The sequence below is a fragment of the Grus americana genome, chromosome 18, assembly GCF_028858705.1.
Source record: "Grus americana isolate bGruAme1 chromosome 18, bGruAme1.mat, whole genome shotgun sequence".
In the NCBI taxonomy this organism is placed as follows: domain Eukaryota; kingdom Metazoa; phylum Chordata; class Aves; order Gruiformes; family Gruidae; genus Grus; species Grus americana.
In genome coordinates, this window is record NC_072869.1 from 8,283,487 (window position 1) to 8,310,434 (window position 26,948).

At 59.0% G+C, this 26,948-nt stretch overlaps 4 protein-coding genes across 9 annotated transcripts; 3 read left to right on the top strand and 1 right to left on the bottom strand.

Annotated features, from left to right (window-relative positions):
- Window positions 1-155: 155 nt before the first annotated feature.
- On the bottom strand, window positions 156-8,502 carry RAB37 (RAB37, member RAS oncogene family). Of its 4 annotated transcripts, none has more exons than XM_054846864.1 (9): window positions 8,145-8,502; window positions 6,016-6,126; window positions 3,895-3,936; window positions 3,668-3,737; window positions 3,529-3,581; window positions 3,022-3,087; window positions 2,156-2,212; window positions 1,830-1,906; window positions 156-1,717 (listed from the first exon to the last, which is right to left on the bottom strand). In XM_054846864.1, exons 1-9 carry the CDS (start codon window positions 8,229-8,231, stop codon window positions 1,612-1,614), a joined length of 669 nt encoding a protein of 222 aa, XP_054702839.1. In that variant the 5' UTR covers window positions 8,232-8,502; the 3' UTR covers window positions 156-1,611. The 4 variants fall into 4 exon arrangements, with proteins under 4 accessions (XP_054702839.1, XP_054702840.1, XP_054702841.1 ...); XM_054846865.1 differs by having other exon boundaries at window positions 3,668-3,734; window positions 8,145-8,493; XM_054846866.1 differs by lacking the exon at window positions 6,016-6,126.
- A 6,233-nt stretch (window positions 8,503-14,735) lies between these two features.
- LOC129214632 (CMRF35-like molecule 6) lies at window positions 14,736-18,743 on the top strand. 2 transcript variants are annotated; one of them, XM_054846581.1, is made up of 7 exons: window positions 14,736-15,326; window positions 16,127-16,456; window positions 16,789-16,918; window positions 17,385-17,500; window positions 17,831-17,871; window positions 17,978-18,088; window positions 18,384-18,743. In XM_054846581.1, exons 1-7 carry the CDS (start codon window positions 15,284-15,286, stop codon window positions 18,450-18,452), a joined length of 840 nt encoding a protein of 279 aa, XP_054702556.1. In that variant the 5' UTR covers window positions 14,736-15,283; the 3' UTR covers window positions 18,453-18,743. The 2 variants fall into 2 exon arrangements, with proteins under 2 accessions (XP_054702556.1, XP_054702557.1); XM_054846582.1 differs by having other exon boundaries at window positions 14,745-15,326; window positions 17,834-17,871.
- Window positions 18,744-20,333: 1,590 nt separating this feature from the next.
- Window positions 20,334-21,047, top strand: LOC129214831 (CMRF35-like molecule 2). The gene is made up of 2 exons (XM_054847074.1): window positions 20,334-20,373; window positions 20,569-21,047. Exons 1-2 carry the CDS (start codon window positions 20,334-20,336, stop codon window positions 21,000-21,002), a joined length of 474 nt encoding a protein of 157 aa, XP_054703049.1. The 3' UTR covers window positions 21,003-21,047.
- A 1,013-nt stretch (window positions 21,048-22,060) lies between these two features.
- On the top strand, window positions 22,061-25,212 carry LOC129214641 (CMRF35-like molecule 5). Of its 2 annotated transcripts, XM_054846631.1 has the most exons (4): window positions 22,061-23,262; window positions 23,674-24,009; window positions 24,480-24,567; window positions 24,795-25,212. In XM_054846631.1, exons 1-4 carry the CDS (start codon window positions 23,229-23,231, stop codon window positions 25,033-25,035), a joined length of 699 nt encoding a protein of 232 aa, XP_054702606.1. In that variant the 5' UTR covers window positions 22,061-23,228; the 3' UTR covers window positions 25,036-25,212. The 2 variants fall into 2 exon arrangements, with proteins under 2 accessions (XP_054702606.1, XP_054702607.1); XM_054846632.1 differs by having other exon boundaries at window positions 23,674-23,773; window positions 24,480-25,212.
- Window positions 25,213-26,948: the final 1,736 nt, after the last annotated feature.

A 26,948-nucleotide genomic window follows, 5' to 3' on the forward strand; every position in this document is an offset into this window, starting at 1 on the left:
GAGGAAGGGGCTGCGGGTGCTTCCCCCTCCCCACAGCTGCTCCCAGGGCCCCCCCTCCAGCCCCGTTGCTCTGCAGTGCCCGGGCGCAGCAGCCTCCCACGTTGCAGACCCGGGGCAGGGATTTCTCACGCAATAACAACCAGGCAGATGCAAAGCCTCAAAAATACCCAGCTTTAATCTGTAAACTTGCAAAGAGAGACCCAGGAGCAGAGCAGAGGCGAAAGGGGCCCGGGGGCCGGTGAGAGACAAGCAGCTCAGGCGCAGGACCAGGGAAGGTGCTGGCGGGGATGGACGTGCCGGCCAGTCCCCAACTCCCACGTGCAGCATTGCCATGCCCTCCACAGCTGCCCTTCGCATCAGCTTTTCAGCTACGTAACCAAATATTCACCGTCTTGCCGCCCTACATGGTGCTCGGGGGAGCCGGCAGCATGCCAGAGGGGTCAGCAGAGCCAGGCTGAGCACCGGAGATGTGCAGCAACGCGGGACCCAAGCCTTGCACCCTGCGCTCTGTCGGTGCCCAACCTAGCGGCACTTGCTGGCTGAAGCATCTCAGGCATCTGCCCTCCAGAGGGTGGGCTTCAGCTGCTATTTGCCAGCAGCAGGAAGAAACAGTTGAATTACATGTGCAGTGGCAGGAGAGAAACCCAGCTCACCCTCAGAGCCGGCAGGCAGAGCAGCCCCAGGCCACCACGGGCACCTCCACCCCAACCTGCGTGAAGCTGGAGATGGTTTTGTCTGGAGGGAAAGGCCTTTCCCGTTGAAAAATAAAAAAGAAAAAAAAGTCTCTAATTCCTGTAGCTACAAGAGGGGGGAAATAAAGGTTCTTCTTTTGCTGTATATACTAGAAGTGTCCCAAACATCGCTTGGGTGCTCCCGCGGGAGTTTTATTTCCCACATCAGCTGTGCAGGCAGGGAGCAGCCTTGGCCTGATGCTTCCCCATCCCGGCCCTTTGGCAGAACCAGGACACAACTGGGACATCTCTGCCCTCGTGGCAACAGGAGGATAAAAGGCGACAGCAGGAATCACAGCAGCGAGGAGCCACGGCCGAGTGTGGGCATCAGCTGTACCCGGGCGTGGGGCAGCTCGGGGGGCAGAGTGGAGGCTCCCTGGAGGGAAGCCAGAGACTGGCAGCACCGGGGACACGGGGGGCTGGATCAGGCCCTTCCAGGTGGACAAGAGCAGTGCCGAGAGCAGGGATGGCTGCAGGGGAGGAGAGGGCCAGGGGCTGCAAGGCGGCTCATCCACGGCACGCACACGGCCCCTCCAGCGGCACATCAGCTAGGTGCGGGGCTGTATCCTGCACCCTGCTCGGGTGCTGGAGGCATCACCATGGCTCGCTGGCCAGGCTGGCAGTCATCACACCGTGGTTATTCCTTCAGTGGCACACAGTAAGCTCCAGGCATTGCCCCGCGGGGCAGCAGGATCCGGCCCCTGGATCCTGGTGCCGGGGCGATGGCTCTCCTCGTGCACGCTCTGCTCTGCCGTAGTGTCCCATCCACACTTGGCTTGTCAGAGCCTGGTTCCCTCGGACGCTCGAGGGCAGGATCGGGCCCCTGCTCTGCCTCCTGCCTGCCTGTGCCCCCGGGGCTGCCGGCTCCTCCCAGCCCCTCTCAGGCGAAGGCACAGCAGCTGGATTTCTTCTTCTGCGACTCGATGTAGTCATGGATCTGGAAGCGGGGCTCGTCTGCTGGCTGCACTGCACGCTGCTTCAGCTCCCTGGGGTGGTGGGGCCGTGTTATCACTCCCTGCCTGCTCCAGTACAGTGCGGGAGGTGGTGGGGCCACAGGAACACCCCCTCTTCCCTTGCCTGGGTCCCCCAGGTACTCACTTGGCAATGGCCAGGAAGGCCAGCTCCACATTCATGCCCGTCTTGGCACTCGTCTCCATGAAAGGCACCCCGTACTCCTGCAAAGGCAGCATGACCCCATCAACATCCAGCCCTGAAATGCCCTCCTGCCCCTCCAAATCATCCCTGTCACCTGGCCAAGGCTTAGGGACAAGGTGCCATCCCCTCCCTGCCTTGCTCCAGGTTTTGCATGCACATGGCTGCCGCGCTGCCCATGCTAGAGGGGATGGCACGGCTGCACGGAGACCCTGAGTGACGTGCAACTATCTGGGGAGGCTGAAGCTGGGTTAGACCCCGGCATGGCTCACCCTGGCCAGCAATGCTCCGTCCTCCGTCCTCACAGCCCTCTCGCTGCTCACGTCGGCCTGCCAAGGAAAGGACAGTGTCACTGTGTACCAGGGCCAGCTGGCAGCCTGGGGGCATCTGGCAAGCAGGCAGTGTGGGGTGCACAGGGGGCTGCCAGGAACTGGGGGTGTTGGGGACCCGGGAACATCCAGTGCCTGGAGGAAAATCTGGGACCTGTTGAATGTCTGGGACGTGGTAGCATTCAGGATGGGGGTGGCACCCGGGACCTGGGGACACTGGGGACCTGGGGCAGCATCCAGTACCTGGGGGCATCCAGGACCCAGAGGGGCTTCTGGTATCCTGCTGGGTATCGAGTACCTAGCATCACCTGGGATCCAGGGGGACGCCCAGCCCCGGGGGAAAATCTGGTACCCAGTCAGGCATCGGGCATCTGGGACCCCAGGAGAGAATGTGGGACCTGGTTGGGCATCCAGGACTTGGAGCTACCTGGGATCTGGGGTGCATCCAGGACCTGGGTGTGCATTCCACGCCCAGCAGCATCCCGCAGCCAGCAGCGTCCCTTACTGGGAGCATCCCGTACCGGGAGCATCCCGTGGCGGGAGCCTCAGCCTCGTGCTGCCCCCCTCTGGCTGCCGGGGATATTGCCCCTCCGCCCCCCCAAACCTCTGGGGTCACCTCTGGGCCTGGCTGAGCCCAGAAAGCAGCAGAGCCCGGCGGAGGGTGCAGGCAGGGTGCAGACAGAGCCCACCGAACCCCATCCCTTCACGCCACGGGGGTGGCAAGGGCAGGGCAGGACTGGCACAGCATGGCACGGCACGGCACGGCACAGCACAGCAAACCGTGGGGCGAAGGGGGACCCTGTACGCACCTTATTGCCCAGCAGCATGATGACCACGTCCTTCTGGGCGTACTCATGGATCTCCGTCAGCCAGGCCTGCGGGGCAGCAGGGCTGCGTCGGGGTGAGCGATACCCCCATCCCTCCCCTCTCAGCCCTCTCACCCCCCCCACCAAGGACTGGGAAAACGACTTTTTTTTTTTGACATGGGAACCATTCCAGCATCACGGCCGAACAGTCCTGAAAACGCCCCGTGTCCTGGCTACGGCCCAAGCCTACATGTAGCTCACGTCCATCCCAAGCTGCCTTTTCCCCCTCCAGCCATTTACCGTGTCCCTAAACAAAACTCACCCAGCCGTGCAGCACCCAGCCAGGCGCCCTGGGGATGAGCTCCCAGCCAGCTGGCTCTGGCCGAAACAGCTGGTGCTTATGTGTAAAACAGGCTTCACACTGCCCCAGACACTCAGCAAGCCATGTGGGGTACCCACGATCCCGATCCCTGGGGAGAAACACCCTCCCGACCCATGGCGGGGACTCACGCGGATGTTGTCGAAGGACATCTTGCTGGTGATATCATAGAGCAGGAGCAGGGCTGGAAGAGAAGAGGCAGAGGCGTTGTCCCGCTGCAGGGATGCACCCCGGCTGGTCTCCTCCACCCCCACCAGACCCCAAACCCACCTTGGGCATCCCTGTAGTAGGCATGGGTGACACTGCGGAAACGCTCCTGTCCTGCCGTATCCCAGATCTGCTGAGAAGCCACCCCAGTGAGAGCGGGGAGAGGAAAGCCCCTGGCTGGGGATGTCCCTGTGGCTCCCAGCCCCACTGGATCACCGCGCTCAGCCTCAGGGCAGGGGGAGGCTTCCAGCAATCCGGCTGAGAATTGCTCCCCCCCTCCCAAAGCTCACCTGCAACTTCACCTTCACACCATCCACGGCCACCACTTTGTTCTGCAGAAGAGAAGGAAAGCACTTTTATCAGCCCAAAATGCATCTTGGCATGGGTGCTGGCCAGCCCCGGTGCGGAGCCGGCTGTGCCCCAGCCCCTCGGCTGCTCTCCCCTGGCCGGCAGGATGAAGCCAGGCTGCCTGCGGGGCTGAAGCCTCATTGCTACAAACCCTGGTCCTGCCCGGGGGCTGCGATGTTGCGTGGCAGCTACAGGGACACCCCTCAGCAGCATCCCCTGGTGCCGGGGTGGAAAAGGGCAGAATCAGGCCCTGACAGAGACAGGACAGCAAGATCCCAGCCTGCTTTGGATGAGCCAGCGTCCCTGCCCTGTGGCTCCCGAGTCCCCTAACGAGCCAGCTAACGATGCAGGCTGCCCCGCAAAGCCTGGGGACACCGACCCGCTCTGGCTCCAGCTGGGCAGCCCCCGGGTTTTCAGCAGCCCCTGCCCGCGTGGCCAGGGAACGTTTGGCAGAGCTGGAGAAGTGGGGACATCTTGCATGAACTACATGCAAATGTGCAACTATTAATAACATCTGTGCATGCTTTGATAATGTTTGCCCACCATAAAGCCCTGACCCTTCTGCCTGGATTCCTCTGCTCCATGTGCCAAAGGAACCACCGCCGCGCTAAAAATTTGGACTATTTGCAGCAATTTAAGGCCTTTGGATGCTATGAGGTTCCTGGGGATGCTCAGAGGGTGATACTAGGTGTCCAGTTCAGGTTTCCTTGCCGGTGGGAGCCTCGCTTCACCCTTAAAGGTGGTTGTACACAGTGAGCTGGGGGGCTGCAGGTAGCACATAGTTTTATCCAGCACGGCGGGAGGAAATCCCCCAGGTCAGGGCGGTTTGCAGCCAGACATCGGGGCTGCTCGACCCCGCAGCCAGGCTGGGACCCCAGAAGGGAAGCAGCATTTGCAAGTGAGAGGGGAAGGCAGTTATCAGAGAGAGCTTAAGCAATCGCTGTACCCAACTCGGAAGTGCAAGGGACTTCTCTCCAGAGGCCCGAGAAAAGAAAAGCAGGAATTACTAAAGGGCTATTTTAAGACTCAAAGAATTGTACTTGGAGGGATGATTCTGGAAAGAGAAGACCCCTGTAAATAATTTGGTTGCCTGGAATTGTTTGAAATGGAAATTCAGCCCATGTGGAGATGACAAAAGTTGAGAAAATGGGCTGAGTAAAACAAAAAATGTGCCGTAGGAGATGCTGGAAATTACCTACCAGCAGCAAGCTGTGAGCTGCTGGAGGGGACACCTGCACGAGGCAGAGCAGGTACGTATGAGCTGGTAACACCCCTGGGGCCACCAGTGCTGAGCCCAGCAGTGGGACACAGCAGATTTTCCTTCTTTCATGACTTTATTGGAAGGACAGGCCACGAGACCCCTCCAAAGCGAACCCACAGCCCTCTTCCCCAGCCTCCGTTCATCAACCCCCCAATCCTCTGCAAGAGCAGCCCAGGCAGCAAAGGCAGCAGAAAAACAGAGCAGCTGCGGAGGCAGAGGAAGTGTCGACCGCGCTCGACGTGTCAGCAGCCGCGGGCAGAGCCTTGCCCAGGGACACCCCCCGTGACTTCCAGCCTGCTGAAACGCTCCGCTCTGTGCTGCAAACAGCTCTGCCTGCCCATGCATCCTCAGAGAGACCTTGCAGCTGAAAATTGGTGAACAGAGAGCAGCAGGAGGGTTTATACGGGATCCGGTGATCTTAATAACTCCTCGGCAGCCCATTTCAGCCCTTTCAAGGCACGAAATGACAGCAACCAGTGTTTGCCCCCCTGAGCCGTTGGCCTCAGCCCTGCCACTGGAGTGTGTCAGCCATCCACCGCACACCCCCAGCCCATGTGCCCAGACGGGATGGGCTAAACTGAGGCTTTTTGCTGACTTAAAGGTAAGAGGTGATGTTCCCAGCAGGCTCTTCTGTCTCTTACCACTGGGTGAGGTGGAAGGGTTTCAGCAAGTGCCTGCAGACGGTTGGGAGATTATTTGGGGTGCAAAGGCTGGCAACCCCCCATGCCCCCTTCCCAGCACCCCATCCTGGCCGAGGTGTGGGTTGGGGGAGGTGAGGGGCCAGCAGCCGTGGTGGTCTCACCCGGAAATCTATGCCCACGGTGGCTATGAACGTCCCGGAGAGAAAGGCCCCATCTTTGAACTGGAGCAGGAAGCAGGTTTTCCCCACGCCTGAGTCTCCAAGTAACATCACCTGTAAGATGGGCGCAGGGAGAGGTGTCAGTGGGACGGGGAGGGGACAGCGTCCCTGGGTGGTGCTGAGCACCCCCAGTCCCTTGTATCCCTGTTTCTTTCATGAGGGCTGGTCCTGCGGGGTCTGGGGAGTCCTCTGAGAGCTGGGGGTGGGATGGGACCCCCGGGGGTGCAGCCAAGCAGTGCCCCAGGGCAGCAGCACAGCCCCCAGCCACCAGAGAGGGGGAGAGCAGAAGGGGAGAGCTGGTGGAAAGGCAGGTACCGCAGCAAGAAGAGATGTCTCCTGGCCGGCCCCTGGCCATCTCCCAGTCCAGGAGGCTCCTGGAGAACCAGCAGCAGCTCCCAGACACATGGAGCCACCTCCGCCCACGCTTTGCCCCTAACGCGGGTGTGCCCAGCCCAAGGGCTGATGCACGGCTCAGGCAAACCCTGCCGTGTCCGGGACTCTCACCCTGTCAGTGCTCAGGGCCCTGCCTGCCACAGACACCAAAGCAAACACAGCGCCTTTTCCCCTCCTGCTAAATAAACAGGCTCAGCCTGGGCTCTCCGACCGCTCCGGCACCGCCAGACCCAGGCAGGCAGCAGCCAGGACTGATGCTGGTCTCTGTAAGCACAGCCTTACCCACTGCCCCCACGCCGTGCCCTCCTCCCTGCTCGCTGGCAGCGGCCCTTTCCTGTCAGGCAATAATTAACCTGACACTGACTTCATCCCCTGCTTAAAAATGGCAGCGAGCAGGACTCCAGCAAGAAGGTCCATCCCTGCAAGGCCACCCTACGGGGATGCTGGAGCCTGAAAACCAAACCTACGTGGCTCTGCTGCCCCGGGGCCAGGCAAACACAGCGAGCCATGGCCACCCTCTGCAGGGATGGCACAGAAAAAGCCCTGTGGGCCAGCACAGCCAGACCTGGGGCTGGAAATGCTCTGCCTCCTGCCAATTCACTTTGCTGGTCAAATCCTTCCCCAGGACACCCTGACCCAGCCTAGGCTGGAGGGCAGCTGGGAACAACACCCAGTTCTGCCTCCACCTTGCTCTAAATCAAGCTGGCAACTGACTTCCACCCTCAAAGACAAAAATTGCCCTTCACTGAAAGGAGTCAGAGTGGAGAGCATAAAGGCAAAGGAATAAAAGTGGTTTAGGGAAGGTGGCAGCACACGGGACCACTCTGGGAGCCAGCTCAGCGAGGCAGCAGGAGGTCTCAGGGCTGGCACTGTCGGCGCTGGGCTCAGCCTGGGGCTGCATGTTAAATTTTTCGGGTACAAGGTTCATCCACCCCGTGCCTCCCCTGTGCAGCGAGGAAGAGGAGGGTGCTTCCCCGGAGCGACCGTCAGCCGAGCTGGTCTGGGGAAGAGGGAGGGGGGCATTCGGGGAGGAGGGTTCCCACCCTGGTGCCTGGCAGGGGCACGGGGGTGTTTGCAGTGCTGGGGGGCTGCGAGTGGGTGCAGAGCCCAGGGCTGGCTCGGCCCAGGAGCCGCCAGTGCCGTCGGGATGCAGTGATGGGCTGGATGGGGTCCTGCTTCCCCTGCCCTTTATCATGGGGGGCACCGCTCCCCCGGCTGGCAGGAGTCCCCCTTGCCTGCAGAAGGGCAGGACGGGCTTCCAGAGGGCAGAGCTCGGCCGTGCCCCCCCGCAGGGAGTCCCACTGCCCACCAAGCCGAGACCCCCAAAATCCCTATTTCTGCAGATAGGAGCATCGCCACCTCCCCCGGGACAGGGACGCACCCGGGGCAAAGACCTCCGCCCGCCCTCGGGCAGGGACCCCCTATCCCCATCTCCCGGGGGGGAGGACCCCTATCCCCACATCTGCGGGATCCGGGACCTCCCCGGCCCGCAGCCGCTTCCTGGGCGCGATCGCGGCAGCGGAGGAAGCGGGCGGCCCCCGAGACCCCCCTTGGACCCCTCCCGGTCTCCCCCGGGCTGGGAGGCGAGCCCCAACCTCCACCCCCGGCAGGGCTTGGAAGGTCCGTCCCTGCTTTGAGCCCCCCCACTCCCCACCCCGGCACCCCGCGCCGCCTCCCACCTTGCCGGACAGCTCGTAGTCCCGGGGCAGCGCCGGGGGGTCCCCGCTCCCCACCGGGGGGTCCCCGCTCCCCGCCGTCCCGCTCATGATGCGTCCGAGTGGAAGCCGCTGAGCCCCGGCGCTGCGAGGCCAACGGGAGCCGCTGCCCCACCCGGCCCGGCCCGCCTTCCTCCTCCCCTTCCTCCTCCTCCCCGGCCAATGCCACCCCCAAGGCTGTGCCCCGGCCGCCTCCCAACCCAGCCCGGCCACGGGATGAGGAAGAGGAGGCTCAAGGCTGGAAACTTGCCCCCCTGCACCCCCACACCAGCGACCGCAGGGTGCTTGGGTTTGCCAGGCTCACGGTGGCACTGGACAGAGCCCTGGCATGTCCCTCTGGACACACGGATGGGGAGAGGAGGAACCGCTCACCCCACAAATGAACAGCCCCCTGTCCCCCACGGGGTGTGGGGATGGAGCCCCTGGTGCTGCCAAATCACGCCTGCCACACCAGTTGGTGGGGACAGTGGGGATGGCAGTGCCCACTCCCACCCCACCAGCCCACCCGAGGGTGGGGGGTTTGTCCCATCCACTGCAGCCCTGAGCTGCTGAGCTGAGCCCCAGTTTAGCACCGAGGCACAGCAAAGCCAGGAGGAAACCAGAAGCAGCGGCCGTTAGCCGGAAGCCGCACGCTGCGGTGAGCCGGTTCAGCAGTGCCTGCGTCTCAGCTGCTGGGGGTCTTGCTCCCCCCACTGCTCACAGCCCCCAGCATCCTATGCTGATTGTTGGGGTCCAACTCATAGCACACTTCATTTGGGAAAAGCCCAAGCGTGGGAACATGGGACAAGCCCTGGCAGAGAGCCAGGGATGTTGTGTTACTCAAAAACTCACTCCGTGAAACCTCATCTGGGTCCATGGGCTATGGCTGCCTCCGTGTCTTCAAGCTCACAGGCATCACTCCACGGACAGGAGCCTTCAGCCCCCCAATTTATCTTCCCCAGGATACTCAGCCCATCTGCCTCACACTGGGGCTAATCTCAGTGCAAACATCCTGTCCCTGCTCACGTTGCTGGGATTCAAGCATGCAGGATTCCAGTCCGGCACAGTGCAGAGCCGTGCCCCTCACTCCTCTCTGGGCAAAGGCCGTGTGTGGCCACGGGAGGTCTGATGGCAGAGATGCCCTCTGTGACAGCACCTGCCTCCACCGCCTTCCCTGGCTGCCAGCTCCTGCTCCAGCCAAGCTTTCCTCTGCCCCTTGGGAAATGGAACCTGTATTTCCAGTCCCATAACTGCGCTCAGACCAAGTCAGGGGATTTATAGTTTATATACGCTCTTTGGCCAGGAAAGTGCCCAGAGCTGAAGGCTGGAGGCACTCAGAGCTCCTGGAAGCGGTTGAGCTCCCCTGCAGCTTGCTGGGGAGGAGGGCTGGAAGGATATGGCAGACGGTGCTGGTGCTCACGGAGTTGCCTAGGCAGGAAAAACTCCTGGCTGAGCATCACCTCCACGCGCTGTCATTTGCTGCAGGAGAAACAAGGCAGCTGGGAGCCAGCAAAGGTCGAGAGCACGGCTGAGCCTCCTCTGCCTGCCCAGGGCTTGGCACTGTCCACAGGAACACCCTTGGCTGCCAGCCCCTGGGCTGCTCGGCCCCAAGCCCCCCATGCCAGTACATGTTTCCCTGCTTCCTTAGCCTGGACTAGAGAGAAATTGCCCATGGGCAATAGCCTCCTCATGGGCAATAGCCATCCCGTGGGTTATAGCCTCTTGCTGAGCCCCAGCCTTGCCACGGGTGATGGAGGGATGCTGGTCTCACTGTGCAGTGAGTTCCCAAGTGCTGTCTCTCTGTCCTGGGAGAAGGGACACACACGCTGGAGCCACTTGCTGGCCCCATGGCAGCTCTGCAAATAGCACTGGATGGTGGCTGAGCGCTTTTCCAAGGTGCTGCCACCATCTGCCTGACTTTTTGTGAGGACCCCAGGCCACACAGGCAGGACACAGGCTGGCTTCTCCCTGGGAGAGCAGGGCCACTCTGAAGGCAGCTTGGGCACAGCCCCACCACGGCTTTTGGGACACGAAGCCTTGTCCCTCCTCCATCCCCCTCCACAGCCCAAAGCGCTGATGCCCCCAGCTTGTCGGCGAGCACACAGCCAAACCGGGCCCCTCATCCAACAGCATCAAAATAAATGCTCCCAATTCTTTGTGCTTAGCACCCCTCGGAATGATAGAATATGATTACCCAAATAAAACTGCTCCCGCAAGGGTGAGCGAGGTTGCACAGCCCAGGGACATGGGGCTGGGCTCTTACCGTAAACCCAATGCCCACAGTGGCAGAGAAGGAGCCAGGAATGAACTTGCCCTGGTCAAAGTGCACCAGCAGAGACGTCTTCCCCACACCGCTGTCCCTGACCAGGATCGTCTGCAAGGACCAGGTAAAGAGGTGTCAGCACGCAGGAGCAGGCGGTGCCCAAACTTGCAGGCAGGGCATGCAGCCGGGGGCCAGGCATTTGGGGAAGGGATGCTGGGGGGATACGGCAGTGAATGCAGCAGGACTGGGAGGGACCAGCCCAGCCCCAGCCCATGGCCATGAGCCCCATGGCAGCCCCACTGCACAGCCCTGCTCAGCAGCAGTTTGTCCCCGTGGGCTGCTGGGTGCCAGCGGCCATGGCCAGATGGCTTGTCCTGCTGCACCGTGTCCTTTGCTGTCACCTTTGGTCCTGCTGCATGCCTGGAGAGGATTTTCCACCCCTCTGATCATCTCTGTAATAAATTAAATGTGCCCCAGCCGCGCAAGGCCTCAAAATAGCGCCTTACGTCACTCGCGTCAAAAATCAGCGTCCGCCCTCAAAACTGGAAACGTCGAGCCCCTGCTCCCAGGCCAAAGGTGCCAGCCCCAAAAGGGATGCCTGCCCTCAAACCTCCCGCAGCGGCCCTTGCACAGCCCCACTCACATCAGGGCTGCGGGCTCCACCATGGGCACCCAAGCTGCCAGGGGGTGGGATGAACTTAACCCCCAGTGAAGGGGGGAGGAAGCCCCCAGTTCACCACCAGGTCCAAGACTCCAGCCCTGCTTACCTCTGGCATGTCCCTGCTGCAGGAGGGGCTCTGAGCGCATCCCCTGACCTGTCTTGTAACCGTGGGATAAGGGCCGTGAAACAGAAACTATAGAATCAGGTTGAGATAATTAGTTTGTAACCAAGGTAATAGGTAATGAAGCTCACTGACCATGGCAAGGTACAATGCTGCTATGTTCCATGTACAGTCCCTACCAAACTGAACAATAGGTTTGGAGATATTAATCTTATGAAGTAAGTCGTTATGGACAGGTGTATCCACAGCAAGGACACTGCGCATGCCTGCAAGAAGAGGGTCGCGCAGCGGACACGGGTGCGAGACCACTGACGACCACCAGAGACCCTTGAGGACCACTGACTCAAATCACTGAGCGTGCGTGATGGGGAGGAGAATATGGAAATGGATTCTAAGAAATGATTATCATAGGACTGCCCTTTCTGAGATAAATGATGAATATGTATGTTTTGATCCTACATAACTTGTGTGTTGGTGATCACCTGGCATGCACGTTGGGTGGAGCTATCCCCCGTGCATCCAGCGCTGCAATAAAGAATGCCTGCCTTTTAACACTACATTGGTGTTACGAGGTTTATTCCCGGGTTTCAGTGACAGTTTTTGGCGACCCAGGTGGGACACTGCTTTTGAACCTCGACGGATCTGTGGGATCGCAGGACCTCCAGCCGGCACCGGGTAATTCTCGGGTAGAACCTCCGATCCCCGGACCGAAGAGCTCTGAGCAAGACCCCTGGGAGAGGTAAAGGCATTCTTTTTTGATTTGAATATTTGCTCTTTTGAATATTTGCTCTTACCACCATGGTGGGACAGGCTCACACCAAGAGCACGAGTTGAAGGCCTTATTCAAGTAGCCCCGTGGCTCTCACCACCGCACCGGGACAGGCCCGCACCAGGAGCACGAGAGGCCTGCTCGTAAGGGGCGGTGAAAGCTGCGCAGAGTTGGGCTGGAGAGACGTCTCAGGGAAAAGTCTCTGCTAGGCGAAAGCCTGCGGAGCAGGGCCCACCAGGGAGGGGAAGCTTCCAAGGTTGAGATTTCTCTTACCACCGTGGTGGGACAGGCCCGCACCGAGAGAAATCCCTGAGGGAGCTCTAACACGGGTTGGGGTCCCTCTGACTGAGTGCTTGTGATAGTGCACAGTCATAACCACTAAGTCCCTGGGAGATGGGTGCTTTTCCGAGTAAGAAACCAAGCCCACGAAAAACACCACTGGGATGTATTTTGGAACATTGGAAAGATCTGGGAAGAATTGATCCTTTGACTCGGAAACGATTGAATATTGTAATCATTGGTGGCCACTGTATGCTTTAGAGAGTGGGGAAAAGTGGCCGGAAAACGGGACATTGCAATATAACACAATTGTGCAATTGATGCTATTTTGTAAGAGGGAAGGTAAATGGAATGCAATGGCATATGTAGATTTGTTTTTCCACACTGCAAAATCATCCGGAATGGCAAAAGCAATGCGAATTGGTTTCACCTAGTTCTGTGGTAATGGCATTAAAGGGGCAGGAACCTGATAAAAATTTGGAAAAGGTTGCTCAGCTTATGATATTGGTAAACGGTGGTTTAAATGTGAATTTGAAGAAGATGATGTTGAATTATTGGTTGCACCTCGCAGAAGGCTAGGAAATGATCAGGGGGATCAAAATCTGGAGGCTAACAACGCTTCCGCCCCTCCTGTGGAAGGAGAGGCAGAAGGATTCAGCCCAGTTGCTGGGAGGACAAGGGGAAGAGGGGGAGGAGACGGATTAACTCCCCTCCAGGCCCCTCTTCGACAGGCAGTTGGTAATGAGGGTCCGGTAATGGTAAAAGTTCCCTTCTCAACTGATTTAAGAGCATGGAAAGAAACTGCAGGCACTTATTGGGATGATCCCGAAAGAGTTGCCAAAGTAGTTGAAACAATAATCAGAACCCAAAACCCCAATTGGGAGGATTTGCAAGTAATATTGGATACTTTGTTGGAAGATACTGAAAAGAAAATGGTATTGAATATGGCCAGAAAACAAGTAGAAGGAGCTCATGCTAATGGGATTATACAAGGGACAGTGGACCAGAATTTTCCATCCACAAATCCTGAGTGGGACCCTAATCAACTGGGACCCAGAGGGATGCTGACTAGATCTCAGAAGTGGATTTTGTTTGGTGATAGACATGCAATGCCAAAAGCAATTCATTGGTCTAAACTTTATGAAGTGAGACAAGAATTAAATGAGTCCCCTTCAGCCTTTACGGAAAGACTGAAGGTGACTGCTAGAAAATACACTAATTTGGACCCAGAGTAAAAAAAAAAAAAACCAAAACAAAACCACAAACCAAAAAACACCACGGAAGAAGCTATACAATTGGCCTCTATATTTATGGGATAATCAGCCCTAGAAAAAAACTCCAGAAACTGGGAGGGGCTGAGTCCAGAGACCTAGGTAAAATGCTTGGACTGTGTATAACAACAGAGAAAAAGAAAAAGAAGGCAGACAAATGCAAAGGGATGGAAAAATTCTGGCAATCGTGACTGAGAATAATAAACTTGTAAAGCGAAACTCAGCCATAAATCAGCAGAGGGTGTTGGTGCGACGGGGCAAAAAGAGAACTAGGCTTTCTTGAAACTGTTAAAATTTATGCTGGGAAAACAGTGGGTAACACATCAATTTTTGTACATGCCCAAATGTCTGTTGCCCTTATTGGGACAAGATTTATTAAGCAAATTAGATGCACAAATAATTTTTAAAGATGGAGAAATCAGATTACTAATACCAGAATCAAAAGCCATAGAGGTGAGAGTGTTTATGCTACAGGATTCCTCCAAGGAGGAACAGATTCCAGAAGAGGTGGACAATTACATTACAGTAGCCATCCGTCAGTTACTCGTCCTGCCCAGATACCAAACCTGAAGCAGAGAAAGGGAAGGAGAAATGATACCTCTTATCTGATGATAATAGCACAGATGTGGTTTGGAAAGTTCCCCCAGCCTTTCTACTAAAGTGACTCTTTGAAGAAGTGCTTCTGGCTGCTTTCGGGTAACTGAGCTGCCCTCGAAATCCTCAGTCAGCAAATGCCTTTGTAGGTGCTTTCCCCACGCACATTCCAGCTGGAGCCTCCACCTCTGAGCAGCTTCTCCCAATCCTCCTCCCGCCCGGAGGGAACGGTGGGAAGGGCTCACTGTGCTTTGCTGGGCAGTGGTAGGGATGCCTGTGCATCTCCTGCATCTCTCTGGTCTGCACACAAAAACCCTGGCAGGATAACTTGGCGTCTGCCTCTCCTACCTGATGGGTTCCAGGGAGGTTGACCCCTTCTTGCTTGCGTTTTGAAGAGCTCGGTCCTCTGCTGTATCCCGCAGGTCAGCGCTGCTGTACGTTAGCAGCTCTCGTGTACCATCAGGACACCATCACTGGCAGAGCTGGTGCGAGACACCTTCCTGGGGATTGACTCTCCCACGCCGGCGTCTGCGCCCCCGGTCACCCCAGGGCTGGTTGTGGGCAGCACAGACTCCGGGACAGATGGAAACCAAACGCCAGCAACTCCAGCTGCTGCTCCTCATGCAGACAGCCCAGAGAAGCCCAGCACATGTGTACTGGCCAAAGCAGAGCACAGGCCATTGCCCTATAGTGGTTTGGCCATTCTCAGCTTATTTCTCCTCTTCAGCGTCAGGTTTTCCCCTTTTAAAAGCTGAACTTAATTTTTCATCAGCCCTGAAACTCTTAAACAGAAAGTGAAGGCTGAATTTAGTCTCTTGAGGCCTTTGCCTACACCGTCCCCCTGCTTCCGATCGCCTTCTCAGCTCCCTGGCTGCCGGAGCTGCTGGCAAGGGTGAAGATACGACTCAGGCTGAGTGAGTTTGGAAAGAAGCGGTTGGTGTGGGTCTCCCTGGCTCCCAGAGGAGCAGCCGAATGCTCTGCCCCGAGCTAGAGAAGCGAGGCAGCACCCACACCCTGGGGGAAGTGAAATCGGGGCAGGAAGCCGAGGAGCGGCACTGCGGCGGCGAAGGGATCCTTCGGGCGCAGTTGTTGCCTGGCATGGCCGCTGCCGGGGACGTGTAGCGCTGGGGAGCGAGGGCTGAGCCTGCAGCCACCCGGCAAGCGGGATGGGGGAAAGGCTCCTGGTCTGGACCTTGATTCTCCTCCCAGGTGAGAACAGGATCTTTTTGTGTTGATGGGAGTGGGTAAGGGCTCACCGGGGCTGTACTAACCTCCCAAAATCCACATCCTCATCCAGCAGTGACGGAAATGCCTTGCAGATACATTTCTTCCCTACTTTTCCTCTGCCAAGAAATGATTAATTATTTCAATCCCACACAGAGGTTGGCAACCTTTTCCAACTCACGGATCCCTAAAAACACCCCGCGGGAGGCTGCAGGGAGCCTGCAAATCCTGCAACCCCTCCGTGCCATGAGAGCAGCAGGCAGGACAGGCAGGGCAGGCAGGGCAGGAAGGGTGGGCTTGCTACCTTGTGCTTGCTGGCAGAGATGGCTTTAACAGAAACCCAAACACTTTGGGGTGGGCAGCAGTGTCCAGGGGGGTTGGCTTTGGGGGAGGGCAGAGGTGAAGCTCCCAGGGGGTTGCAGAGTGGGGGGTATGTGACATTTCTTCCTTTCTTTTAAACCTGACCCTGGAAGACCCTCTGACAGAAGCAGAAGTGGGTTTCCAAGCACTGGGGGTTTCGCAGGGAGGCAGAGACCAAGCGGTTCCCACCCCCGTGTTCTCCCTCCCTCCTCAGCCCCTGGCCCCGCACAGCATCCCCCCACCTTGAACCCAGACCCCTGGGCTGCAGCCCTGCTCGCTATGGGAGGGGTTTTCCAGGGGTAGCACGAAGCAGCTTGCATGGCAGGGGCAGGGGCACGGGCACGGGCAGCGGGCTGGGGACAGGCAGGAGGCTTGTGCATCGGCTTGTGCTAGCCCGCAGGCTGGCATGGCCTCTGTCCCTGCAGGATGCTGGGCTCTGCAGGGCCCCGCAGAGGTGAGCGGCTTCCCAGGGGGCTCCGTGGAGGTACCCTGCGAGTACGAGCCAGAGCTGGTGGATGCCAATAAGTACTGGTGCAGGGGCAGGAGCTGGCTTTCCTGCTCCATCCTCGTTCAGACCACAGCCCCTGGGGACAAGGTGTTGGGGGACAGCGTCTCCATTCGAGATGTCCCCACTCGGCACATGTTCGTGGTGACCATGGAGAACCTAACAGTGGAGGACGGGGATCAGTACTGGTGTGGGATCCAGATGGCCTGGTATGACCCCATGTTCCCCGTCATGGTGTCTGTTGTCCCAGGTAAGTGCCTGGCGTGGCCGTTCTGCTTTCATGGGGGCTGGAGGGGCAGAGGGAATGGAGAGAGGGGAGGCTTGGGAGGGAGGACGCAGAGAGCCAGAGATGGAAGAAATTCCCCTCCCAGCTGCCTTCATTGATCCCCCAGCATCTCCCCCCTCACTCCCCCGGTGCACACAGCCCCTCAGGGCCATGCTTGTCATTTCCCAGCTGCCCCCCAACACCTTCCCACCAGCAGCCTCTGGAGCCCCAAAGCCCCCAGTCACCAACTTCAGCTACAGCCCAGGACCAGGTAACCCACACCACGGCGCTTTGCTTCCCGTCTGTTTACACCACAGTGCCCGAGACAACACTGTATGACCTCCACACGACACAGGGGGAAGAGGCCACATCTGCTCCCACCTTCCCATGGACTCCCCTGGAGCTGGAAAACACTGCGTCCACGCCAAAAGTCAAAAGCCTGCCAGAGTGAGTGCCAGGGCCACCGGGGAGGAGAGGGACTGTCTCCAGTGCAAGGACCAGGCAGCCTGAGGATGCAGAGTCCAGCTCCAGCTGCCCACAGGGTTTTGGGGTCAGCAGGACATCTCTGGAGAAAGCAAAATGTGATGCTAAGGGGGCTGCTGTATCCCTGCCTGCCGTAGGGATGCATTGGTGGGATTCCCAGGCATGTGCTGCATCTGGGCACTTGTCCATGGAGGTGGAGGACGAATCTGTGCAACTTGCTCATGCCAAGTTGTCCAGACATTGTGTCTACATGTGCATGGGTCCCTGGCCAGGAAACCTGGGAGAAATCCTTGGAACATCTTTGCCAGCTCGTGGAGTCTCATACCCCCTGGGGCTGCACTAGATACAGGCACAAAAGCCCTCCCCAGGGCACAGGGCTGCAGAGGAAGCAGGGCAGAACGGCAGTTAACTCCTTTTTCTCCCATCCTAGAATGCCAAACCTGCTTGTTCTGATCCTGACACCCTCCACTGTGCTGGTGCTGGTGCTGGTTTTGGGCATCATCATCAGATGCAGGATGAGAAGGGCATCGTCGGAGAAAAGCAGAGGTACAAGTGATCTGGGGGCCCAATCTGTGGCCCTCCTGTGTGGGGTGGCTGCAGGGGTCCCAATGCTGCTCCCCCCCACCCCAGCACACCACAGGCTGCGCTCCCACTCCCGTCCCAGGGGTGAGCAGGACTTGGGGTGAAAGGGGCTGAGCCCTCCCCAGGACCCCAATCCATTGAGCCCCACAGTCCAGGGGGCTCATGGCAAAGCCAGACCTGAGGTTGCACAGGACCCAATGTGGGCACCCATGGCAGGGGGGTCAGGACACCCCAAAGTGCTCCCCTTCAGCAAAGGGAGCTCTGTCTGAGCCATTTCTCTTGCTCTTCCGCCAGCAGCCTGGGCCATGGAGAGGAAGAGGGACAAGGACCTCCAGGTACCACGGGTGGGAGGGCGGTCGGACAGGGCGCTTGCAATGGCTCCACCACGAGGGAGCCACTGCCTGGAGCCCACTTGTCCTCAACACCCCTCATCCCCCCCAGGTCACTGCAAGCGGGGAGCAAGCAGCCACTTCCAATAACATCTATGTGAACAGGGAGTGGGAGCTCAGCTCACCTGAAGATGACTATGAGAACAGCCCAGCCAAGTGGCAGGTAAAGGGCAGCTCCTGGGGTGCACAGCAAGTTACCCCATGGGTGCTCCTTGCTCCCAGACCTGCAGCAAGAAGAAGCTGCACCTTGCTTTGGGGTGCAGGAAGGAGGAGCTGCCCTGCTTTGGGGTCACACTCCTTTCCCCGCACCAGCCTTTCCCTTCCCTTTAACAGCCTGTCCCGGGCAGCAGCTCACAAACTCCATAGGAACAGGCATTCTGTAGACACGAGCTTTTAGTGCTCTAGCACAGGTGGACCTGCAAAGGGCCCCAAATCTTTGCATTTCTTCCCCATTTCAGGACTATGAAAAGGGAGATGACGTTTCGGTTTCCAGAGCTCCAGAACTGATCTACATGAACACGCACTGAGCTGCTCGGTGCTTGGTCCTTCGCTGCCACAAAGCCCTGTGGCCAGTAACGGGCATCCCCTGCAGCTCTCCCAACACCCAGGGTGTGTTTCCTCACCGCTGCCCGAGCTCTCTCTGCCTCTCCTGTTGCAATTCCCTGTATCCCGCAGAAGCAACCCCCGTCCCCTGTGTACCACGTGAGACCGGGGCCCCCAGCGTGCCACGGGGTCCCGCAGCGTGACACGCACACCACCAGGCCAGCAGCATTGTTCATCCCCACCCTGCCATGAGATTATTAAATGAATTGAGATCAGAAGATTTGGGATGCGTTTAAAATATCCCCCAATCAGGGGTTAAAAGCCCAGCACCCCCGGTCCAGACTGTGGGGTACCAGGGCATGCTGCACCCTGGCAGCCCCTTCTCATCCTCCTCGATTCTTGTGCTCAGCAATGAGGAGCACATGGGGAGGAAGGGGAGGCTGGTGTCCTCTCGGAGACGTGGCCTCTGTCCCCTCCACAACCCCAATGACTCTGAGATGCTGCAGCCAGTGAGGTCATCCCTGTTCCCACGCAGGCCTCAGACTTCTGCTTCTTTATTTTTACCTGGTGTCTCATTCCCTGCCCTCTGGGTCTTTGCACAGAGCAAAGGGGCTGAAGGGTGAGGTGGAGGGAGGGTCCTGGGGGAGCCTGGCTCAGGGGGTCCCCCTGTTTCCCCCAGTCCAGCCTCTTGTGCAGACATCAGGATTTCAGCTGCGTATCCCAGATGGGAGAGCTGCAGAACAAAAAGCCCCTGTTTGGGTTGGTCTTGTCATCCACCCAAATATAATCACCCTGATGTGAAATGGGAACCCACTCAGCAGTTTTAGAAAGAGGAAGAAAAGCCACAAGGATGGAAAGAAAAAGAGTTGGGGAGATGCTGCACAAAGGGCTTGCAGACAACCCTACAGCAGCAGCCTGGGCAGGGGGTGGCCAAGCCGGAGCTCAAGCTGGGGGGAAGCTCAGCTCCATCCCTGCCCTGCCACAGGCTAGGGGAGCTCCTCTGCGTGCTGCTTGCTCCCAAGGGCAACCCAAGCTTCACTGTGTGCAAGAAGCTTTGGTGCCAAATGGGGAGCAGGAGCACAGAGGGACTCGCTGCCTGGGCCAGCTCCAGCAATGCAGCCCTGCTCCCAATTTTCCCCTGAGCCCCAGCACAGTCATACCTGGACTGATAAAGCCAGAGGAGGAGGAGGAGGAGGAAGCCCTACATCATCCCAACCACTCTGTCCCAGCAAGCACCATTGGCAGAGCCGACCCCCAGCTACCCAGACACATCCCCCTGTGCCGTACAGCAGCTCCAGGCAATGTCCGGATCGATCCCGCTTCCCCCCCCCCCCATGTCTCACGTTTCCCCCTCAGACCAGCTCAGTGCTGCAGACCCCAGCAGAGCCCGGGACTGGGGCCAGGGACCCGCACACCTGAGAGCTGGCAGGGCCTGGCATGTCCCTCTCAGCCAAAAAGCAGCCCAGGGGCTGAGCTGACTCCCACCGAGCACTCAGGAGGCTGCACCCATCCCAGCGTCACTCCTTAGCCTGCCCGAGGGGGAGCACCAGGACACGCAGCCTCCGGCACCCCCGGGAACGCGAGGTGGGCTCTGTAAAGGTCAAGCAAAGATTAAAGCTCCCGCACTGTTGGATGCAAAAAGCATCTCAGCGGATTTTCACTCACGGCAGAATACTCCCAGCCACAAAGCAAACCCCGGCCAGATAAAAATAACCAGGCAGCAGAGCAGCACGCTTCACCACCGCCTCTTGCACAAGCAAAAAATCAGTGAAAGAAGCCGAGAGTGCACACCAGCTCAGCATCCCCTGGCTCGCTGCCCTGCGTGGGAGACTGATGCTCAAAAATCTCCAGAGCAAAGCGGGACGATGGCGGTATTGCTGGGCTGGGGCTGGCTCCTTCTCCCAGGTGAGGACAGGTTCCAACCGTGCCGGCGATGCTCCGGCTCCCGCTGGTACCAAGGGGCCGGGGCTGCTGAGCCCCCCCAGAGGCTCAGGCTCCACGTCGGGCACCGACAGAGCCAAAGCTTCCCATCACCATGGCCTCGTGTCTGGGGCCAAAAGCCAGCAGACAGGGTCTCCCCCAAAGTGCTTCTTTCCAAAGGGAGCAGAGGAGGGGCTCGGGCGAAGGCTGACTTTGCAGCCCTGTTTCTCTCCAGTGTTGTTGTGGGTTTCTTTGCAGTTTGCCAGGCTCTGGCTGTCCCCTGGGAGGTGAGCGGCCAGGCGGGGCAGATGCTTTCCCTCCACTGCTGGTACCCGCGGGGCTACGAGGGCTACTACAAGTACTGGTGCGGGGGGGCCAGCCGGGACTCCTGCCACAAGGTGGCGGAGGCAGCAAGCAGGGAAGTGGTCCAGCAGCACGGCCAGGTCTGCATCCAGGACAACCACATCTTCTGCGTGGTCCTGCTCACCATGAAGGACGTCTCCGAGGTGGATGCTGGGAGCTACTGGTGTGGAGTTGAGAGGACAGGCAGGGACCTGATGGAGCTGGTGACAGTGAGGGTGGTCCCAGGTAAGCCCTGGTGTCCAGCTGGCTAGAGGTTTTGCTGGCCAGGACCCTTTTCTGGAGAGGCTGCTGGTTTATGGGCCAGCAGTAGCCTGGGAGGAGGCAGCAACATGGGAAAGAGCCCCTGGGACCCAGTATAAACCAGTGGCAGAGACTGGGAGGGGTGACGGGTTGCTCTCTCCTGGGGATGCTCACAGATACGGGCAGAGTGTGCTGGAGCCCAATGCAGGGTGTAGCCCCCGGCTGTTTTGGGGGCTCCTGGCACCCATCATGGTGCAGGCAGGATGGTGGAGCTGCCGGTTACAGGCAGCAGCAAGCACTAACGCTGAGCCCCAGCGCTGGGGCCAGGGAGCACCTGCTAAACCTGCCTCTGGCAGCCAAATGATGGAACATTTGAGTTTCCAGACAAGGAAAAGGGGCAGATCTGACCCCCACCAGCCTCGGGGAAACCTCTGGTTCACAGTGGGTGGAGAGATATCTCACCATAGGGAGACACGGCCCGGAGAGGCGAGGGGGGGCAGCTGGGCAGGTAGGTGCAGGCAGGTGCATCCCACAGGGATGCCGGCAGGGCAGGGGCACGTGCTGGAGGGGACACGGGCAAGTATTTAACTGCTGCCAGAGGAGACATGGGGAACCCACGGTCACCTCCAGCCCCCAGTTCCCACCAGGACCTTCTTTTATGCAGCTGTATCAGCTACCCCGGCAGCTCCCCCAGCCACCCCCACCCCCTGGATCCCCACCACCACGACGGAGCATCCCCCTACCAACGCCACCACTGCTGCAGGGTGAGCACGGGGCCTGGGGCACAGGGTGGGCACAGGGAAGGGCAGCGGCAGCCGTGGGTGCCCCTGCGTTGCTTTGGCAGATTGTTCCGTGCCTCTCGGCTGGCAAGAAACCACATCCCTGATTCCTGCACAGGCTGAGGAGTGGGATGTTCTCCTGGCTCAGCAGCAAACAGATTGCTTTGGGTTCAGATAAATCCAAGAAAGAAATTCCTCTGTGGGGGCTCGGTCTGGAGGGGAGAGGGGACAATCTGGTGTGCCCACAGAGCCATTCTGCTGCTGTCATCCCTTTTGGGGGTCCCCGGGGCACCCTGGTACTGCTGGGGCTGCGTTAGGAGGGGACAATGGGAACCAACACTCAAAGCAAGGAAGACGAGAGCGGCTGGGGAGGTGGCTGGAGCCCTGGCTGCCCAACCTTTCCAGGAAGGTTTATCAGCAGAAACCAGATTTGCAATCTCCAGCCACTTCTTGAATTTAGATCTTGCTGCTATTTGCAGCAACTCGACTCACAGTTGGTCACTCAGTTTTCTGGGAACGAACGGGGTTACGTGATGATCAGAAGGAGAACACAGAGCTTCCTCTTGCCACGGCAGGGGGACAGGGAGGGCACGGCACGGGGGGAAGGAGCAGCCTCAGCCTCTGGCAGGGCCACAGGTTTCTGCTTTCTGCTCTTTCCAAGGGACATCGAGGAGGAAAGCCATCAGCAAGGCAGCTGCCAGGGAAGTGGTTTTGCTTTTTATGTTTTGGTTTCTGAAACTTTCAGTGGAAACACTTAATTTTGGGAGAAAAACGGTGTTGTCACTCAAAACCCACAGCTGTGCCAAAAAAGGCATTTTTGGGGGGGAAATGAGACACTTCTGCTTGAGAAAACAAACAGAAGCAGCCCAGCTCACACTGGCAGCTTGCTCGGGAGCTGGGGAGCAGCAGTGCAGCAGGGACGGCTGTCCATCATCCCAGTCCCTCATCCCAGTCCCTCATCCCAGTCCCTCACGACCTGGAGAGCATCCCAGCGATCCCAACTGGTCTATCCACAGGGGCTGACCTGCATTCGCTCTACCCTGATCTCCGGACCCCTGCTCTGTGCCAGCCCCCCTGCAAACCCCCCCCAAAGCCCTTTGGGCTCTGTGCATGGGGAAGGGGCTGTATTCCCCACTGGGACGGGCATCGCAGCGAAGGAACCCACCGCATTTTGGCATTTAGCTGGGAACCAGTGGCCGCTTCAGAGCAAAATCATAGAGTCCCTCTCATGAGACACCCCTAGGGTCAGTCATGGTCCCCTGGTGAAGGGGAGGGAGCAACTGCCTTTAAAAAAGACATCCAGGATCTGTGGGTAAACACTGCCCAAGGAAGCAACGGCAGAAGGACGCTTGAGAAACTCCTGGGACACTTGGGTGTGCGTGAACCAGGCTCCATCCCACAGGATGCTTCGTGAATAACCGCAGGGGAAAACCCACATTGGGAGTGAGAAGCTAGAAAATGAGGATTTTCCTGGTTTGGACCCTTTTCCCAGGTAAGACCCAGCAGCACAGGTCAGGCGGTTCCCACCCCACAGGCTCTGGCAGAGCTGCGGAGAGGCTGGGACCGAGCCAGCCCAGTAAGCCCGTCACGGTCACAGCAAGAGCCCAGCCGATACCGTCCCTTTCTTGTGGCCAGCAGATGGCTACAGGGGGTGATCTCTGAGGTACGCTTGTATTGCTGTCATATGAACCCTGGTAATAAGGCTTTTTGCTCATTTAATAACACGCACGCTTGACGGGGGGGGCTTTTTTCAATGACTGGGGACATGTCATCTCGGCACCGCTCCCCGGCACAGCGGGACACAACCTCCCTCGGGACAGGGTGCCCCTGAGTTCCCGGGGCCTCCCGGTTCCCCGAGGCGATGCCGCTATGGGCTTGCAGCATGTCTCCCTGTCCTCCGCAGGTGGCTGGGCGGTGACGGGCCCCGCACGGGTGACGGCCAAGCAGGGCGGCTCGCTGGCAGTGTCGTGCAGCTACAAGCCAGGCTACAAGCTCTACCCCAAGTACTGGTGCCGCCCAAGCTTCTTGTGGTTTTGCTTCACCTACATCGCCCAAACCAACGGCTCAGAGGTGACGGTGACGCAGGGCAGGGTGTCCATCAGGGACAACCACGCGACACACTCGTTCACAGTGACGCTGAGCAATGTCAAGCTGGGGGACACAGGCTGGTACTCCTGCGGGGTGGGGAGCAGCCTGTGGTTCAGCCTGTGGCACGCCACCAAGGTGACGGTCTCTGCAGGTAAAGCCGGGCTGGGAGCAAAGCAGGGGTGTGCGATGGAGCCCATCACTTGGGTCTCAGCGATGGGGACAAGGCCTCCCCAGCCAGGGGAATACTGAGGTTGTCAAAGCGGGAACAAGCTCGTTGCACACACCGAGACCCACTGGAGGCTGCCCCAGTGCAAATTTGGATGAAGGATGGAGGAGGCTGTACAGAGCTTCGTGCAGAGGAGAGCCTCTCCCTCACTCCCATTTAGGGTCTCTGCTTCCCCAAGCCTGTCCTTTGGAGTCCCCAGTCCCTCACAGTTAAACTCCCCTTTTCCTTCCTTCCTCCTCCTCCCCAGTGCCCAGTGCATCGCCCATGGACCCCCACCTCCACATCCTGCACTTCCACAGCCGAACTCTCGGGGCAGAGACACCCTGTGTGGGGGACAAGGACGGGGTGCGGGGGGGATCTCCACTTTGCTCTCACTCTCTGTGTTTTCTTTGCAGCTGTTTCAACCACAACCCAGGACAGCACCGTGAGCTCGTTGGCCACCAACCCCCTGTGCCCCACGGGCTGTGGGGAGCCTCCAGTGGTGTGAGTCAGGGCTTGGGGTCTGGGCAAGCCCCCAACAGCATCCTTCAGCCTAAGAGATCTTTTCCCCTGCATGCATCCCCAGCCACGGGTCCTCCCTGGTTGCAGCTGCCCCAAGGAGCATCCCAGGGGCAAGTGGGGTGGCTGGCAGACATGCAAGTGCCCCAGTCCCCATCCTCATTTCCCAGACCCTACTCAAGCTCTAGCATCATCTCCTTTCTCCTGCCCAGGTCTCAGCTCGGCATCACCCACCTGCTGCTCTTCCTCAGCGTGAAGGTGCCTGTGGTGCTGGCCCTGGTGTGCAGAGCCGCCTGGGTGAGGAGCCGACACAGGAGCCACGACCGGGAAAACCTGCAGCTCTTGGAGGTGGCCGGCAGCACTGGGGCACCAGGCTCCCCCCGCGCCCCAGAGCCACAGGGACAGCCTCCTGCCCCCTTGCCCCCCACCCTGCCAGGGCTGCACCACCCATAAGGGCCACCCCATGCCGGGAGCTGCTTGGCTCTGGGTGCTTCTCCCCCTGTGAAGCCTCGGCCCCTCCTGGCAGCCCCTGCACTGGAGAGGGGAGTGTTTGGGGCGCAGAGAGCCTGCATCTGCTGAGCTGGAGCTGCCAACTGAAGACAATTTTGCAATAAAGCCTGGGTATTCTGCAGGCACCTGTCTGTCTGTCTGCCTGTTTGTCCGTCTGCTCCCTCCTTCAGCTGCCAGCACTGCCTGGGTCGCTGGTGGCTGCCCGTGCTGATGTGTGGAGTCGTGTGGGGACATGCTGCGGCGTGGCTGGGGGGGACATGGGGTCACGGGAGGCCACGTGGGCACCTGCTCCACCATGGCCCGGCTGAGCCCCAGCACAGGGAGAGGAGCCCTCAGCCATGCCAGCCCTGCCCGATGCAACCAAATGCCCATCTCCAGCTGAGTGAGAGTCAGGGAACAGTGTCCTTCTACAACTGCCTCCCCCACACAGAAACTTTCCACCCTTAGCCCGAGAGCAAAGCTCACATCGCACCGTGCTGCAGCGTGGGCTCATTTTCTCATTGCTGGTATTATTTTCCAGGTTCTGCATCTCCAAAAAGTGGGCACTTGCACACTCACTGCTGAAACCCTGCTCCTTACGAGTGCTTGTGTCCCACGGGGTGGCTGGCATCAGCAGCCACATCAGGGAGAGCAGTGTGGCCACCTCCATCCTCCTTGGGGCTACACCATGTCCTGCATTTCATGGCACAACCAGCTTCAACAGCATCCCCCCAGAAAGCTTTGGAGGAGAGTTGTTTCTTTTCAGCTCTGTTTTAGGAACCATTTGCCTGAGGTGCCAGGAGCAGGCATGAACCAGGAACCCACAACCTGCTCCAGCCCCACATGGCAAAACCTCCGCTGCAGACACAGCAGTTTGGCTGTCTGGGAGGGAGTGAGCTGGGGAACCTGGCTAGGTGCCGGGAGCCCGCCGGGAGCACAGGGACCAGGGCTGTGCTTCCACCCGCTGGGGTCCCAACTCCTCGTTTATTGTCTGGTGGGTTTGAAGGGCCTCGTTTTCCTGGGTCTGGCTGGTGCCACCCCCTGGGTGAACATGTGGGAGTGGGAAAACTCCAGGAGGGGGGCACGGGGGGAGCCGATGAGACTTCCCGTCCCCAGAGTGCTCCTGGCACCGTCAGGTGGGGACAGACAGCCCTGCCTGGGCGATGCTCAGATAGTTTAGATTGGATATTAGGAAAAAAATCCTTCACTGAAAGGGTTATCAATCATTGGAACAGGCTGCCGAGGGAAATGGTAGAGTCACCATCTCTGGAAGTATTTAAAAGACGTGTAGATGTGGTGCTTAGGGACATGGTTTAGTGGTTGGACATGGCAGTGCTGGGTTAATGGTTGGGCTTGATGATCTAGAAGGTCTTTTCCAACCAAAAACCAGCCATTGGTAATAAAGCTGTCTCCTCATCTTTGCTAAGGCCAGAGCTGCAGTGGTGCCAGCAGCGGGTCCATGTGTGAGGCTTTGATCCAAGCCAGGACCAGCCCGTGGCTGTAGGAGAAAGACCCTGTGACACCCAGCGCGGGTCTGGTCCCTGGGCATGGGCTGCTTTTGTCCTGCCTGTCCCCCCTGTCCCCAAACCCTCCCTCACCCCAGGGAGCTTCTTCCAAAGGCTTTGCCCAACCCAGTGCAGGCTCAGCAAGTGGCTGATGGGTGGGAAGGAGGACACGGGGGTGGGGTGGGCACTGGTACTTCCAGGGGACAAGGGATGGGGACACAGGGGGAGGTCCAGAGAGACCTCACAGGGGCAATGGCCATGGGGCTACTGAGCTGCAGAGAGGCTGTGCTGAGGACCGCCTGGGGGGATGTGCCAGGGCAGCAGGGATGGGTGATCTCAGTGACGAGGGAGGCAGGAAGTCAGATGAGACCA

Bases quoted from the DNA above. Each gene is read 5' to 3' on its own strand.
- LOC129214632 (XM_054846581.1), top strand. From the start codon at position 15,284: ATGGGGGAAAGGCTCCTGGTCTGGACCTTGATTCTCCTCCCAG. The intron at 16,457-16,788 runs GTAAGTGCCTGG...TTTACACCACAG, and splicing joins CATGGTGTCTGTTGTCCCAG to TGCCCGAGACAACACTGTAT. The intron at 16,919-17,384 runs GTGAGTGCCAGG...CTCCCATCCTAG, and splicing joins AAAGTCAAAAGCCTGCCAGA to AATGCCAAACCTGCTTGTTC.
- RAB37 (XM_054846864.1), bottom strand. From the start codon at position 8,231: ATGAGCGGGACGGCGGGGAGCGGGGACCCCCCGGTGGGGAGCGGGGAC. The intron at 3,088-3,528 runs GTGAGTCCCCGC...GCTGCCCCGCAG, and splicing joins TGTCCTTCGACAACATCCGC to GCCTGGCTGACGGAGATCCA. The intron at 1,907-2,155 runs GTGAGCCATGCC...CTGCCTTTGCAG, and splicing joins ACGGAGCATTGCTGGCCAGG to GAGTACGGGGTGCCTTTCAT.
- LOC129214641 (XM_054846631.1), top strand. From the start codon at position 23,229: ATGAGGATTTTCCTGGTTTGGACCCTTTTCCCAG. The intron at 23,263-23,673 runs GTAAGACCCAGC...TGTCCTCCGCAG, and splicing joins GGTTTGGACCCTTTTCCCAG to GTGGCTGGGCGGTGACGGGC. The intron at 24,568-24,794 runs GTGAGTCAGGGC...TCTCCTGCCCAG, and splicing joins TGTGGGGAGCCTCCAGTGGT to GTCTCAGCTCGGCATCACCC.
- LOC129214831 (XM_054847074.1), top strand. From the start codon at position 20,334: ATGGCGGTATTGCTGGGCTGGGGCTGGCTCCTTCTCCCAG. The intron at 20,374-20,568 runs GTGAGGACAGGT...TTCTTTCCAAAG, and splicing joins GGGCTGGCTCCTTCTCCCAG to GGAGCAGAGGAGGGGCTCGG.